Here is a 16,242-nt window from a genome sequence, read left to right on the forward strand (position 1 = left end):
GTTTCTTTTTATTTTGTGATTAATGATTTTATTGAGAGAACTTTGTAAATCATACATTTTACAACATAGCTCTTTCAAAATATGAAATTACAAACTACAAGGAATATAGACACAAAAACAAACAAACAAAACAAAACAAAAAAAGAATGACAAGTGGGGAGAAACTGGGAGCAGACTGGAATAAACTCTTCTTTACAGCTTTCATTCATTTGCTTTAGATGACAAAGACAGTGAAATAATTTTGCCCCTTGTTTACACACAAAAATGTTATGAAATTAAATAACCAGGTCCATTTGGTCCAATATGAAAATGTTGTGGTTCAGACTAGAACCATTTTCTAGTTATGGTGTTCTTACTAGCAGCCAGAATTACTTTAGAAAAATACTGGTGTCTATTTTTCTTTTTAAACCTAGATGTAAATGTATAGTTAATGTTTTGAAACTTCATAATTTGTTGTTTTGTCTGTACTGTCAATAACTGTACTACGTGCATTGAGGCATGTTTGCATGGTGTGCCCTGCCTGCCCAGATGCTGGTCTGTGTGAGCAGCGCTCTCTGAATACTCATTATGCTCTGGTGTAGAAATGCTAGATATGTTGCAGCTGTGTGTTTATTTTTCATATCTGCCCTTTAACTCAGATTGTGAATGGCAGAGGAATGGCAGAATACTCATTATGCCGAAGAGCATTCCAAGTGGACTGTTTACAGAGGAGGGCTTTTCATGTGGTCTCTATGTGCCTCCACTGCCTATGGGTGGGTCTCAAATTTGAGTCTTTTTTGGGTGGTGATGTTGTACTGAGGGACTACGAAGCAGAGCAAAAGGGAGCTCTGTTCTGCTGAGAGGAAATGGGCGTTCTCCTTGGAAAGTTTGGATGGAGTGACTGAAAAAATACAGGGGGTGTGGCAAGGCTGGGAAGGAGAGGAGAGGACCACCAAGAGGGGCACAATGTTGTAGAAGAGTGGTGAAGCTGCTCCTGAGATCTGATTCAGAGGAACAGGAGATACCTAAGGTGAGTAGATATTTCTTTAACTTTTCATGGCATTTCAATAAATGTCTTGTTGTTCAGCAGTTACAGCTACACAAGGCTGTCATTGTTGCGATTATTGCATCACATCTTCAATAGCACAAACTCTAAAAGTAATGGACCACAGCAGGAAAACATGTAAACAGAAAAAAAGTAATATGTGTGTTTTTATTTGATTGCTCACACTGAAATTATTCTTTTCATGGTCATTTTCACTGAATTTTTTACCTTTCATTCACTTTCATATGATGGATGAGATTTACAGTAGTGTAATGATATAATTTGACAGTAATCATGACTCCACCGCCCACCCAAATGAACCTCTCCTACAGATAAAGATCTTTACAGACAATTTCATCCTGCATCATGTTTCCTTATTTCCTTATTGTTAGAGTGTGTGTGTGTGTGTGTGTGTGTGTGTGTGTGTGTGTGTGTGTGTGTGTGTGTGTGTGCTCTACTACTGTAGCTGCAATGTTAAACTGCTTTGTAAAATCATAGACTTTCCCTCAGACTTTAATTTCCTCTACAGCTTTAATGAAATCCAAACTTAAATTGGATTACAGCCTGTTTACCCTGGTCTGCACAAAAAGAAAAACAACTATTCAGAAGGGCAGAGAGGTTAATTGGGTAAATATTTTGGAGCCATTTAGATTTCTGAGGGCCCGCCCAGGTTTCTCTACAGGTTTGTTGTACGATGGCAACACACAGGTCAGTCAAGGTTTTAGAAATAACTCATTGCTCTGTCTTTTGAAGCGTGGTCTATTACGCAACACAGAGTATACTCTGTTCAGCTACTCAGATTTTCCACTTTAAGATTCAAGGCAAAACAGGAAAGTTCCTCTAACACTGATTTTCACAGTGGAACCAACAAACTTATTAAATTGGTCGCAGACACAGACCATTTCCTCGCTAACTGGAAGTCTAAATTTAAACTGTTTTGTTTTTCTTCAGCAGGGAATTAAAAATGGCATACCTGCTTATGTGTGTGACCCTGCTGCATCTCATCACACTCGCAATGCTGTTCATTGCAACCATGGAGAAGGTAAGAGTCATATTTACAACATGATGTTTGTTCTTCAAACATCACAAACTGTACTATTATTATTAGTAGTAGTAGTAGTAGTAGTAGTAGTAGTAGTAGTATTTATTTGTATTATTATTTATTTATTAAGTACAACATTATCCAGATGTGTGTATCATGTCTAATTTCTCTGTATTAAAGTCCTGGTGGGAGTGGGAAGGCATGGAGAACTCAGATCTATGGTACAACTGTAGGTTTGACAACTTCACAGGAACATGGCTGTGTGCGTCCTCCAAAGAAACTGGTAAGAAACAATTTCATTTTCATTATAAAAAGCTCTTTGTTTTATCTTTAAAAAAAGTTTCTTGCTTGACTAAATTTGAAAGAACAAGTTGAGGTAATTTTGTAACGATCCAAAACAAAAATTAAAGTTAATATTCATTTGGTTGAGAACATGTTCAATAAGATTAAGATATTAAGTTGAACTATCGAGGTGTATTACGAACAAATTTTGTTTGCTTTTGCGTTTTCTCAGTTTGAAAAGTCAGTTCTTCGTTTCACATTATGAATTTCCAGCTGCAGCTGCTCCTGTTGGAGCTACTTTGTTCCAGCACTGGCACAAAGACAATATGCGAAACTGCTCCCAGTGAATTTATTACATTTTATGTGTAAGGAGGAAGAGACTGAATTTGTCACAGTTCAGTGGTTTCATTAGAATAAAAAAAACAAAAAAAAACATGACTAATCTTAAATACAGAGCAAGTTTTCATCATATATATTTTCTTTAAACCTTAAAAAAGAAGGGCCTCAGAAGATTTTTCTCTACTTGCATTTTTTGGAAAATCTGCTAATATTTAGAATTTTAGTTTATTGAGTTGATTGAACTTTGTACAGTACATTCATTCAACTCATCGTTTCAAGTCAAAAGACTTCAAGTTAGAAGAACTCATGTTTATAAGTTCTGAAGTTAGTAATGTTTCAGTAATGAAGAAAAGATGATTCCACTGAATTCCTGTGTGATTTTTTTTATAGTGTTGGTACCTCAATAAAAGGTACTTTGCATTAACAAGAAATGTCTGAGACTGTTTTTTAGATATGAAAATGTTTTCCTGTGTCAGAGTGGCTTCAGGCAGTGCAGGTCCTGATGGTTCTATCGGTGGTCTTCTCCTCTGTGTCCTTCTTGGTGTTCCTGGGTCAACTGTTCACCATGTCCAAGGGTGGACTCTTCTACTTCACTGGGCTGTGTCAAGTCTTTGCAGGTACTGCTGCCGACATGTCACTGTATAACGTGACCATTTGAAAAGAGCTTGTTACTTGCACTTACAAACAGAGAGGGGCAGTACATGTCTAACATCCACTGTTGGCAAATAAGCTAAATGTTTAGAGACCAGGCCGTCTATATTTTAGGTACAGCACAATTAGAGAATTGACCCCTAAGTCCCACCCCTTTAGAAACCATGTCAACTTTCTTCTTTCCTGTTTCCTATTTCTGTTTCCTGTTTAGATAAGTGCTAGGTTCATTTATGTTGAAAAGAAAAACAAATTTTGATGGAATGGATGAAAACTGTTAGAAGATGTTGCTGCGGGGTGTAAAAGGATTATGTACGTAAGCATTAGCAAAATGATCAGTTGTTAGATTGTTAGTTAGCTAGTGTTTTCCTCTGTTGCAAAACACTGGCTAACTAGCTAGCTAATCTACATCAGTTGCTCGCTAGCTAGTTATGTCTGATAGCTAATGTTTGCAAAACGCAAGCTAACTAGCTAGTTAACCTGCATAAATCATAAGCTGGTAAGTTATCTAGCATATGGCTAACATTAGCTAACTTAAATGTGTCTATAGTCTAGGTCTTTATATCCCTTTTACAGGTAGATCAGCAACATCTTTTAACCATCTTCAAAATGTGGTTTTCTTTAAGTACAGAAAAGTTGCTTGACTGTTACTGGAGTACAGAGCAACACAGAACAGGACTTAGACGGGGTCAAATGTACAGGTACAAGGGTTTGTTGGTTAGGAAGAGCCTGTTACAGGTAAATTAAAGCACCATTTCTTGCAGAACCATTGCATACCACATTTGTACTTTTAGAAAGTACTAAAAGTGACCAAAACATGCTGTTAAACAATGGCACGATCATTCAGTACAGTTGCTGTACCTTTAGTTTACCTTTTGTCTTGTCTATATTAAATGAGTAACACAAACAGCGTGACAAATTTTGCATTCCTTACTGACATTAACTATTTTGTGACACAGTGTCAACAAAAAGTTGTTATACTGTTATTACTCATTGGGGTTTCAAATGTTTACATATTATACATTACAGGTTACAACATCAGCACCAACAGTGGAAAAACAAACAAAAACCCAATAATAGTATTACCAATACAAAGACAAGAAATAAATTAAACAACAACAAAACAAACTCACATGCTGAAATAAGATTCTACAGTGTTGAAGTTACGGTGAACAGTTACAGGCCTTAAGTTATACTTCTTGTAGTGCAGACATTATTATAGTATTCCAGGGATGGTTGGCATACTTAATGGAATTTATTCAACAAGCGCTGAGTGGTATATACAAAAAAAGTGATACGTTGTGATGTTTTTATGAAGTTTTGCCTGTATAGCACGTAGCCTACAGGTGGACGGGGGAGGCTGTTGCAATCACTCTGTTGTATATGATATTAATCGATAGGTAAACAAACATCATATTTCCCATACCCCCCCCCCAACCCCCCCCCCCCCCTTTTTTTTTTTTTAGGGCTGACTGCCTTGACTGGAGCTCTCATCTATACATTACACAACAAGGAAATTCTTCAAGACTCCAGAGAACTGACTTCAGGACGCTTTGGCTACTGCTTCATCCTGGCCTGGGTGTGTGTCCCTTTGTTGCTGTGTAGTGGGATCATATATATCCACTTGCGTAAAAAAGAGTGACCAGAAAAAGGAAGACAATGTCAATAACAGCATTGGAAAAAAGAAATTATATTGACTTCTTGTTAATCAGAAATGCAAATTTTTCAGAAGTCACACAGTCACAATTGCCATGGTTATGATTTTTGCTGAGGCATCAGTTAATGTGATTATGTTTCTGAACTGTACATAAATAGTGGACAAATTCTGAAAAAATAATGGACCACATCCAGAGAAAACATTGAACTCTTATTATCATTCCAATAATGCTCAACTTCTGTTTTAAGACATGTTTACTATAAGAGACTGTTCTTGTCCACTGTTGTACTGTGTTGACCAAAGAAAGCAAATACCAAAGTAGTGTTGTTTTTTTGTTGTTGTTGTTGTTTTTTTTACTACTTTTGTAGGTCTTATCAAGTATTTGAATTGCTGTTAATTGTACTTAGAGCAAACTGGATATATATATATTTTTGTACCTAAAACTGATATATAGAATATATTTAGTAGCTGCTTTTCATATGGCTAAATGACACACATCCATTGTTGTTACCCTATTTTTTTTTTTTCAGTTTTGATCATAATAAATTGCATGATTGGTACCAAATAAATTCGTAAAGATTATTAGTATTAGTAAGATTATTAGTATTAGATTATTACTATTAGTATAATTATTTGATCATATTTAGGATATAGCATGTAGTCTAAAATGATCAAAAGAATGTATACTGTTTATTGTGTATTTGCATATGTGTATGTATACACACTTTACATAGGAAGTGTGGTAGCTCTTTATCCCCTTTGGGAAATTTCAGTCTCACAGCAGTAGAGATATATAAGGGATAGGGGAAAGTAGGCAATACAATAAAAAGTAATACAGTACAATACAAAGTAATAAAGACTACAAACAATACTACTTACTGCTCTTTTGAGGGTCTACAGGACAGGAGTGTCACATACTGTACAGATTGTAAAGCCTCCTGAGGCAAACTGTCACCTTTTTTTTAAATAAAGGCTATACAAATTAAATTTGACTTAACACTAATAATCTCAGAACAGGGTAAATCTTTATACATAATAAAGTGTAAAATAAAGTTTAATAAGTGTAAAAACTTTTTTTTTAAGTGGAAAATAAGTGTATCAATAAAATATACGGTGTGAAATATACTGTAGCTAAAACAGTACAAACGTAGGTTAACAAAAAGAATGAAAGACAAACACTATAGTATAAAATATAAATTATATAAAAATAGTTCAAAAAACAGAAAGCAGTCCACATGTATACAGTAACAGTATGTACATGTTGTAAAATATATAGAATAAATGATGTACAAGTTCTTCACATTTTTATCCTTCAGTAATGGACGTCTTTACCAGCAGAGAGGGAAGGGTCGTTGCCATAGTGACCGCAAGTTCCTCAGCTGCTGTTAGCTTCATCAGCTAATTTGCTGTTGAAAAACTAGTTAATACTGGCCGCGTGTTTATCCTCCTCGTCTCAAACGGACTTCCTCGAGATAAATGGAGGATAAACCGCAACATCTGGGGACAACAACCGAGATAATTCCCCTTTCATTCCCCAAAGGGACGGAAAAGTTGTGTGAACTTTGTCAACGGGAAGCTCACTTGCAGTGCACCGAATGTCGGGTCACCTTTTACTGGTAAGATCCACTTATCCTCATTAGCTAGGTTAGCTGTTTTATCATGAGACGTTAGGGCCGTTGGTGTCTGTTGGACTATTTATCGCTATTGGTGAGAGCATTATCTCCAAATGCCACACGATAGTCGTGTTCACTTTGTGTATGCACTTATCTAAACCATGTCTACAGCGTGGACGTTAGGTGGCAGTGCTTCCTTTGTTTTTTCACAGCAAAAATTAGGTCTGTCTAAAAGGGAACCCCAGACCCGCGAAAGATCTCGCGAGAATGATTAAACTCCCAGCTGTGAACTTTCCCTGATCTTAGTTCCAGGTGTGTACCTAAGCCTACACGGTGGCGTTAATCAGAGCCTTTCAAACATTATAAAACATAACTAACTACTTTGTATAAGGGACGCATTTAGTTAAGAAATAACGGGAACAAATATCGCGAGAGTTGTGCAATTCAAGGGTTCTCTTCCAAACCCGAACACCTACAAAATTACAGAACACGTCGGCATGACTGTTCATCATGTGATCGTATCGTCGGGGGGTGGGGGGGTAATTTTTCAACCACAGAGATTATTTTTGTTCATGTGATTCTTGGGGAATTATTGCCTGTGTCTGTTCGAGTACGGCAGTTGGCCAACATCAGCTTTTTTATGTAAGCCAACATTGGCCTACCTTTGGCTTTGGTGGACATCTCTACAGTCTCAGTTACAAATCATAAGATGGTGCTGGCTGAAATCCTCCTTGGCACAGCATGGGGAGTGAAGAGGAGCATGTGGCGACATCCCTCTGCAGGGATTTATGTAAAGGGATGAGCCACTAAATCCAGTCTCTTAAAGGGATCTTACAGCCACTTATCGTGCCCGCTTCCCTCTCAGCCTGTAAACTGAACTGCAAATCAAGCACATTTCTTGAAATAGATGAATATTTGTAGTCTACAAATCATTCAGGGGGGAGAAACAAGAGTTTTTATTAGAATTGAAGCAAATATAGCATAGATTATACATGAATTACATTTACTCCAGCTGACTACAAAAAAGCCAGCTGTACTCTAAGACTGTGGTTCTCAAATAGCAATTGAGACAAAAAGACCGGGTCCCTTGTATATTTTTATCATGTAAGCAGCACTTTGCTGAGAAAAAAATTGAGAATCTCTGTCTTGAAAGAACCATCCCTCCCTGGACACTGTTTAGACCCCTCCCGTCTGACAGCTTCTTTCCAAAAGCTGTGACCTGTGTTTACCCTCCACTACCCAAAGACTGATTGCTGTGAGCAACAGGGCTGGGCAATGTGGACAAAATCCACTATCACCTTATTTTTGACCAGCTGCCTTGATATTAATCGATATTGCACCAGTATTGTAGAGGGGATTATTGATTTGTTCACAAAATATTAGCCTAACACAATGAGATTTTTGGTAGTCATATCCATCCACACTACTGATGAGTGGGTAAAGGCAAACAAGAGAACAATACAACAAGACTGGTAAGTTCAGACAATTATAACACTTTACTGTAATTCAGCCTTTAAACCAGAAAAAAAGACAACGCTTAGGCCAAAGTCATATCCTGATATGACAATATCCAAAGAGAATATAAACTCTAATGTCACATAATTGATGTAATATCAATATATTACCCAGTCTTATAGTGAGCAATAACTTCACACAGTACACACTTTGCTATAATATTGCAGTTTTTAATATATCATAATATGTGCAGATTCTTTACCATCATTGTTTAACTTTGTCTAGTTTTTAATGCTTATCTTTGAGTATATTTTGCTTTCATTTGCTTTGTCGCTATCTGTCTCTCTATCTATGCGCATGTAGTCAGTTAAGACATAAGTTATCTTTGATTATTTGTCAGAGCAACATCATTTCCATGTTTTAAAAATTAGACTCAAAAGAAGATTGTAAAGCTATCACATTGTTAGGGGCAAAATGGATTATTGGAGCCCTTATGCGCCGTATTATATTATTAAGCTGCTGACCACTGAGTATCCACAGTAATGTCTTTTATGACTCTTTATTTTTTCTGGCAGATTGAGAAGTATTATGCAAACAAAGCTCAGCAGAGACAAGAAAGTGCAATGGGCCTGCGTCCTGACATGACCCCTTGATTTGTGTCTACATACACACACAGACACACACACAAAAGCTGTGTCAGTTCTACTGTTGACGTGACGTGGCCAGATCACTGCCTGCTCACTGCTTCTGTGTCAAGAAACACAAATACACTGGAGTGAGCAGCACACATGCTCCTCTGGAGGAAAAAAATGCAAGGAAAACCAAGACAGTTTTCCACAGAAGTGTTCAGGAGAGAAGAGCCACATGAGCAAAATTACAGACCAGTTATGTAATGCCATACAATTTAGTATGCCCTCTGTGTACTCAGATGATACTTTCTAAATAGGATATACGCTCTGCTTTGGAGATGTTAGCACTTGAGTTCAAACCAACTGATATATACAGTAAAGAAGTATTTCACAGTTAATGATACAAATTATTGAATGTAGTCTGATCCACGCTTTTGACCTCTCATACCAAGGCTTCTGTTCTACACTTACAGTATAATGTGCATCTCAGCTGTTCAGATCATAGCAGGCAGGAAAGGTTTTGATTCCTGAGCCAACATCAGCCACATTGTTGCTAGAGGGGAGATTCCATGAGCATTAAATAAAGCAAGTTGCACACAAAGCCATGAGGACTCTGTGGATCTGAGGTGGCTGAAGGGAGAGAAGGAAACTGAGAAATGGATTCAGTTTGGGAATATAAAAATCAGTTAACGTTGCAGTTCTTTAAAAAATATTTTTGTTCTTCAGTCATGCAGAGCATCAGCAGGCTGACTGGGTGGGGATCCATGAGAGAATCTGTCAGTTGCTTGTTCCCATTCGCACTCCAACGCTCTTTAGTCGGCAGCAAGCCGGCCAGGCTGAAATGCAGCTTAAAAAGGTGAGGGTGTATGTGATGTATTGGGACGACATATGGAAAAATATGAAACATACAGCACAGTGTAGGCATCTTTTTATGATTATGACTCCAGTTTATATTTGCCACTGTCAAGAAAAATGCAAAGAAAAACATGAGCTCTCTCTGAACCAAATCTCTAGGCCATCAAGGTTTTGAATGTTCTCTGTGTACGATTTCTCATTTTTTTTCAAATGATCCAGTGTTTAGCTTTCGGGTATTTAGTTTGAGCTTTCTTAAATTGTCAAATCTAAAACAGGAGCACACAATAAAATTGTTTCTAACAGTGGTAGGATGTGACTAGGTACATGAGTAATTACATTTCAGCTACTCTGGTACTATATACCATATATTTAATATGGTACTTTTATATACATACTTGATTTATTTGACATCTTTAGTCACTAGTTTGCAGATTTAGATATTAATACAAAATATCAGTCCAATAAATTATGATTTTCTTTATTATGGATTAAGCTACACGAGCTAGTATATAAAATATTTACAATTAACCCCACCTTTACCTGCAACATTTAACTGAAGCTTACTCGTGAATATTTAACTAATTATAATCTAGTCATATTATGTATTACTCTAAACTCTGACAGTCTGCATAATCAGTACTAAGTGTATTTTGATGCTTGACACTAATACTTAGATGCTTTTACGTAAGTTAGTAAATAAGAAAAAGATCAGAGTACTTCTTCCATCGCTGCTGTCTAACAACAAAAAAGTGTGTGAAATCTGAAAAATTCTCATGTGATTATGTACTCTTTTAGGAAACGGTAATGGAAAAGTTCTAGAATTTAAACTGTAAAAACACACAAGAACCCTGGAGCTTTGTTTCTTTGCTTCTTCTCCCCTCTTTTTCTTCTTTCCCATTACAAGCTAAATGAAAATGTTGTGAAATACATTCAGAATAGATGAAGAGTGGTAGAGGAACAGCTTGGCTGATGTTTTCATTGGCGAGAAAAAAGAGAAGAGGAGATTTCATCATATAAGTGTTACTACAGAAATATAGAAGCTAATATTGATTATTCTGACTGCTGTCAGTAAATAAATGAGTGTTTTATTCCGGAGAATTGTTACGTAATATTCCTGGAAGAGGAGTTTGATGAATTAATAGTAGGGTAAAAGTAACCTGACATGTTCCTTGGGTTCCCTATTCAGGCGGAACTGATTGAGATTTGCAGGTCTGTGGCTCAGAGCAAACTGTCTGAGGGAAAACACCAGGAGGCTCTTCCTGCCGCCCAGTTCTGCCTGCGCTGTACCATAGATGTCCACGGCCCCAGTACTGTCCAAATGATCCCTGCCTACCTGCTGCTGGCAGAGGCTAACTTAGGTGAGGAAGGAACTTAAAATGGTTTCTCAGCTCAAATTGTCTCCTTTGTCCTCCCAAGATGTTGAATGCATGACTCTTTGTGTGTCTGTGTGCATATGTATATTTGTGCGTCTCTTTGTACTTGCCTTTCCAGGTTTGTGTAATCTAGCCCGTGTGGCAGAGCTGCTGTCCCAGGCGCAGTGGGCAACGTTGAAGAGCCCAGAATGTGTTCCCGCAGTCCACCACGGGCTGCACAGGAGTCTGGGCCGCCTCCATACAGCGACTGGAAACCTGGAAGCAGCTCTGTTTAACTTTGCAAATGATGTATGTGTCGTAATTAATGCCCTCACTAGAAATGTCTTCTGTAGAGGAAGTATTTAACTGTTAAATACCTTAATTGTGATGATAAAAATGAAGGAAAATATTTTGTTTCACTTGCAAACTTGCTTGCATTTTTAAATGTAAACAGTATGTGGTGTACAGTGGTCATCTGTCACAATGCACAATATGTTATTACTTTCATGTCATTTGCACCATCCCAACACTAGAAATACCAAGTATATATGAATATGTGCCCAACAAAAATATAAATGCAACACTTTTGTCTTTGCTCCCATGTTTCATGATTTGACTATCCAAGACTTCTTCTACGCACACACTTACAGGTATGGCATATTGAGATACTGATTAGGCAGAATAGGGCAGGTCATGACTTCCCTCCTGGGAAAGAAATTTGATATCTGTAGCCATATGTGAAATAGCCGTAGTTCATTGCCTAATAAATGTCTTTTTTCAAGACAAAACCGCACATTTTAGAGTGACATCTCATTAGTCCACACATGTCAGGAGGATGGATTATTTTGGCAAAGGAGAAGTTCTCACTATCATGGATTTTAAGAAATCTATGAACAAAATTTGAGAGAACTAAACCTTTTGTATACATTGAAGACGTCTTAGGTTTTTTGAACTTCAACCCATGTAAAATGGGAGCAAAAACAAGTGACACATTTATATTTTTGTTGAGTGTACCTTGTAAAAAAAAAATTATTTCTCTGTTTTTTTTTTCTTTCAGATATACTTTGCCAGTGAAGCGTATGGTCTAGATAGCACAATCACCTGTGGTGGTTACTTTCTCATGGCGGATGTGTTTGCCAAACAGGGGAAGATACCCATTGCTCTTTCCTTATACTCTGAGGTAAAATGAAATAGATGTGGCGTAATTATAATGTGACAATATGACCAAATTTATGTTTGTTTATGTGTTTCATGGATTATCCTATATTGCTCCTATTGTAGGTGGTACGTATTTGGCACTGCCATCTAACCAAACTGCTCAAGACCCACATCAAAAATGTCCAGAATCCTGACATGTTGTTGGAGCCCTGCTATGGTACATCTTGTTACATTAAATATGTGCAATGTCGGTGTATTATAATAATTAAAAAAAATGCAACAAAACAGAAATCGACATATAAAACAAAATATAAAAGAACAGCACTGAAATAATTTGAATAGATTAAATAATATATTTTTAATGCTTTTTGAAGTGAGGCACTGACTGAGCTGATCTGATGTTGACGGAGAGTTGAAGCTAAAACAGTGAAAACACGATCTCCCTTTATTATAGAACCACATAAAGCCACTACAGACAATATAAAACCATACATTTAGGTTTTGTCCACTTATTCAATTCCACTGTTTCTATTCAACCTCAGTGCACAATCAGAAAATGACAATCCATCATTTGCTGCACCCTGTAAACAGTAGAGAGATCTGTTGATGTATCACTGAAAAATAAGGTCACCAGTACTATATTTAGCTGGGCTGTCTTGCTGTGCAATCCGAAGGCTAAACCCCAGATTTACACTACCATGCTTAGGGCTGACTAGAGACCAGTGCTGATACATCTCTGGCTGTGCAGCATCCACAGCCATTCTGTCACAGCTGCTGGCCTACATATGATGCTAAGCCTGTTAGCTACGGTGCAATTCCTCAGGCTTTTTTTTTTTCAGATTTCAAGTGTACAGTGCATTCATGTTAAAGCTAAAGGACATTTGCATCTTTGTCTTTGTCCTTGACTTTCATTCAGACCAAGCCCAGCTGGTTGAAGCACACAACATGCTAAGAACTGTGTTGGAGTTTGCGCAGAATGACTCCAAAAAAGATTCCAGTCAGATTGCACGTCTGTCCCACTGCCTGTCCATGCTGTGGTTCCTGCGAGGAGATTCCCTAAAGGTGAGGTGACCGGGCACTCAGTTCAGTTCAGTTTGACACAGTGACACATTTCCCCACTACCCCCTTTAGAGGAATGTCCGTCTCAAGATGGGATTATTTCTAATTGGTAAAGCTGTAAAGATGGGGTTTGAATTAGCCGGAGCTGACGTGGCTGTCTCAACACTCTGACTTCCACTTTGGTTTGTAATCTCTCTGCAGTACCGCTCTGTAATGTCACCATATGTGTGTGTGTAAGATGTGTTATGAATGAGCAGATTTCTAGTGAGTTATGCCAGCTGAGGGGATGAGGCAGCAATTGTGTTGGGAATGTGTCTGTTCCACTGACTGTTCAGGAGGTTCTGAACCAGATAGGTGACCACTACAGACTTAAAACCTTGTCAGGGTCTAAGTTCAGTGGGTTGGGTTAGGTTTTATGGCTAAGCATAAGTAGCCTCACTCTAGCAAACAGTAAACATAAAACTAGACCCAACACCAGACAGTTACACAAATACACTACAATAAAATTGTGTTAGATTGTTTCTGGTGGTTTGGGGTTGGATGAAATACAACTGGAGTTTTTTTTTTTTTTTTTCAACAACAGCTACACCCAAGTTACTTTTTGGTGGTGAGTTTTTGGCACGCCTCTTTCCAACATAAGTTGATCTTGTTATTTGGTATGAGAGCAGACAGAAGTGTCATGAGGATGAACTTCCAGCATGTCCAGGGTTTGCTTTGGAGGCAACAAAAATGAATTGAGTTTGACAGTGAAGTTGCACTTTTCACAGTGGTGACATGGTGAGTTTTTGGTTAGCACCATCAAACCCTTAAAATCGCAGCACTTTGTGGTTTGTGTGTATTGGGTGTATAATGACGATTCCACAATTTCTAAATACAGATTAAAGCCAGCAATTCAGCTTACTGTCAGCTTTTCAAGAAACATTTAAATACTCCACATCTTTCATACATTATTGGAATTATTTGACTTTTAATGTCAGAAATGCAGTTTAGCATCAGTTTTCAACAAACCTTAAAATAGTCCACATCTTTCATACAGTATTGGTATGATTCAACTGTTAAAGTCAGCAATGCAGTTTAGCTTCAGCTATTCAATAGTCAGCATTCACGTTGGATTTTCTTCAGTAATTGACATTTTTAAATTACTTTTATCTATGTTGAAATGTTCATGCCATTTAGACCCCGGTGCCAAGCAGACTCAAAATGACACGAGTTAGCACAGTTACTCTTATGTTGTTGAATACACACTTTTGAGTGTCAAGATCACAGCTCTACGAATAAGGGCCAGGGCTCACCATGCCAGAATGCCTAATTTAACTTTAATTTAAGTGTAGAGTCAGCTATGGTAAAGTGTCCAGGCCTGTCAGCTGGGTAGATGCTTCCTGATTTGTGTGGTGTGTGTGACTGTAACATGGTTGAAGGCAGATTTAGTCACATTGCTACGCAGCCACAAGTCAACTGTTCAGTCCAACTGTCTGTTTTGTCCTTATATTTACTGAACTACAAAGCAGAAAAACTTGGCGTGCAGTTTTAACAAGCTCTTTTTATGTTGCTCACTGGCAATTTTGGCTGTAGTTTGACTTCGACCACGTTCTTGTCCACACCATGGTTTCATTGTGAGTTGCAGTGCTAGTGCTATACTTTGAAAAGTACATGTAAGAACATACATTTGTTATTATTACGATTTTGAGGGAATTGTGGTTCAGTTCATTCACTTTTTATCTGTGATTCAAAGTGTTGTTGCAGGGATGGAAGAAACAGCCAATAGCTTACTGTGCAGCCTTATACGCAGCTGTTTATAAAACCTCAGAAAGTGAAGGAATTCCATGGATGCCGCTGTGAAAAGCTCAATGAAATCCACATTGAGGTTGCTGTGTTTCCATCTAATTTCTCATCCTAATTTTCTCTCATTTATAAAACATAAAGGACAATGTGAGAGCCTAGCAGATCAGGATGTCAGAAGGGTAAAGTGGGTTGAGTTAAGTTGACCGAGTTGCAGTCCAATTTTCAGTGATATTATTATATAAGTCAGCTTTACTCTCCCCAGAGACTGAGAGTCTAACAGCTGCAGCTGCTGTGTTTGTTTCTGTTTCTGTCTGTGTGCCAGGCACTGGGATTCTGCAGCACAGCCCTGCAGGCCAGCCAGCTGATACCAAACCATGACCTGACAGAGCCCATCCAGAGCCTGCTGCAGCTGGTGCAGAATCTGCAGCCAGAACAACATCCTGGTTCTGACGAGTCACCGAACCTGCCCTGCTTGAAGATCTGCTCCATCAGGACCCCACGCTGATTCATCCTGTGTAATGTAGAAACAATGCAATTGGTATCAAATAAAATGTTTGAGTACAGAGCTTATGATGTCATTTAGGGTCTACCCAGATGTTGTGATTTGGTATCCTAAGCAGATAATGAGAAAATTCCAGGGGACGGATATTAACATTTGTACAAATGTTGATAGGCCATGCCACTGAATCTGTGCCATTTGCATGACGCTCCATTCTTTATATTTTGTCAGCACTGTATCTAATAACACACATAAAACTATTCAAAATATTCAGTGGTCAATCTTTTTTTTTTTTTACAAGACTTCTTAAATGAGGATCATGCACGACTTAGATTAACAAGACTGAGTTTTTAGCATAGCATTACTAAATACATGAAATTTAGCCACATGGCATACTAATAGAATGAAAATAATCAAAAATATCTTGAAAAAACATACACATTTCAGAAGTAATTCAGATAAAAGGACTGAACGTTTGAATTTACTCTGGTCTTTTACCGAGGCCTTCAGGAGACTTAAAGCACTTCTTGTTGATCATGTGATTTGTAGAATTTCAGGGGGAATGTGTCAGGGTAACAGGACTGAGTGACAACCTGGGGACTTGTATGTGTAATGTGTATTTTAACAACATATTATAAATTTCTGGTGAGAAAATGTATTTAAATGTCTAAATTGGAAATAGAGTCACACAATAATACAAAAAATGACTTCTGAAGGAATCTCGTCACTTTATTTCATGGTAAAGTCAAGTGTTAAAGTGTTGGGATGGGCTAAAATCCTATTTTTTCAGTGTTCTAAGTAGATTTTATGAATGTTTTACATAATGTATCTTCAAATTACAAGTAGGA

The 16,242-nt window shown here is 37.7% G+C and overlaps 2 protein-coding genes across 4 annotated transcripts; both read left to right on the forward strand.

Annotated features, from left to right (window-relative positions):
• The first annotated feature begins 368 nt into the window (after nt 1-368).
• Nucleotides 369-5,304, forward strand: emp3b (epithelial membrane protein 3b (MAM blood group)). 2 transcript variants are annotated; one of them, XM_084720027.1, is made up of 5 exons: nt 369-1,009; nt 1,979-2,066; nt 2,247-2,349; nt 3,164-3,304; nt 4,802-5,304. In XM_084720027.1, exons 2-5 carry the CDS (start codon nt 1,989-1,991, stop codon nt 4,975-4,977), a joined length of 498 nt encoding a protein of 165 aa, XP_084576153.1. In that variant the 5' UTR covers nt 369-1,009; nt 1,979-1,988; the 3' UTR covers nt 4,978-5,304. The 2 variants fall into 2 exon arrangements, with proteins under 2 accessions (XP_084576153.1, XP_084576152.1); XM_084720026.1 differs by having other exon boundaries at nt 374-1,009; nt 1,976-2,066.
• Nucleotides 5,305-6,367: 1,063 nt separating this feature from the next.
• zmynd12 (zinc finger, MYND-type containing 12) lies at nt 6,368-15,458 on the forward strand. 2 transcript variants are annotated; one of them, XM_084721440.1, is made up of 8 exons: nt 6,368-6,608; nt 9,416-9,545; nt 10,731-10,902; nt 11,036-11,205; nt 11,954-12,076; nt 12,178-12,271; nt 12,971-13,116; nt 15,218-15,458. In XM_084721440.1, the coding sequence occupies exons 1-8, from the start codon at nt 6,469-6,471 to the stop codon at nt 15,398-15,400; spliced, it is 1,158 nt and encodes a 385-aa protein (XP_084577566.1). In that variant the 5' UTR covers nt 6,368-6,468; the 3' UTR covers nt 15,401-15,458. The 2 variants fall into 2 exon arrangements, with proteins under 2 accessions (XP_084577566.1, XP_084577568.1); XM_084721442.1 differs by lacking the exon at nt 9,416-9,545 and having other exon boundaries at nt 6,453-6,608.
• Nucleotides 15,459-16,242: the final 784 nt, after the last annotated feature.

Source organism: Lutjanus erythropterus, chromosome 6, assembly GCF_056507025.1.
Source record: "Lutjanus erythropterus isolate fLutEry1 chromosome 6, fLutEry1.hap2, whole genome shotgun sequence".
Lineage (NCBI taxonomy): Eukaryota > Metazoa > Chordata > Actinopteri > Lutjaniformes > Lutjanidae > Lutjanus > Lutjanus erythropterus.

What these genes read in the sequence shown, in the direction of transcription:
- emp3b (XM_084720027.1), top strand. Translation starts at nt 1,989, where the DNA reads ATGGCATACCTGCTTATGTGTGTGACCCTGCTGCATCTCATCACACTC. An exon ending in TCATTGCAACCATGGAGAAG is followed by an intron (nt 2,067 to 2,246) that starts GTAAGAGTCATA and finishes TCTGTATTAAAG; the next exon opens with TCCTGGTGGGAGTGGGAAGG. An exon ending in GCTGTGTCAAGTCTTTGCAG is followed by an intron (nt 3,305 to 4,801) that starts GTACTGCTGCCG and finishes TTTTTTTTTTAG; the next exon opens with GGCTGACTGCCTTGACTGGA.
- zmynd12 (XM_084721440.1), top strand. Translation starts at nt 6,469, where the DNA reads ATGGAGGATAAACCGCAACATCTGGGGACAACAACCGAGATAATTCCC. An exon ending in TGTCGGGTCACCTTTTACTG is followed by an intron (nt 6,609 to 9,415) that starts GTAAGATCCACT and finishes TTTGTTCTTCAG; the next exon opens with TCATGCAGAGCATCAGCAGG. An exon ending in TGCGAGGAGATTCCCTAAAG is followed by an intron (nt 13,117 to 15,217) that starts GTGAGGTGACCG and finishes TCTGTGTGCCAG; the next exon opens with GCACTGGGATTCTGCAGCAC.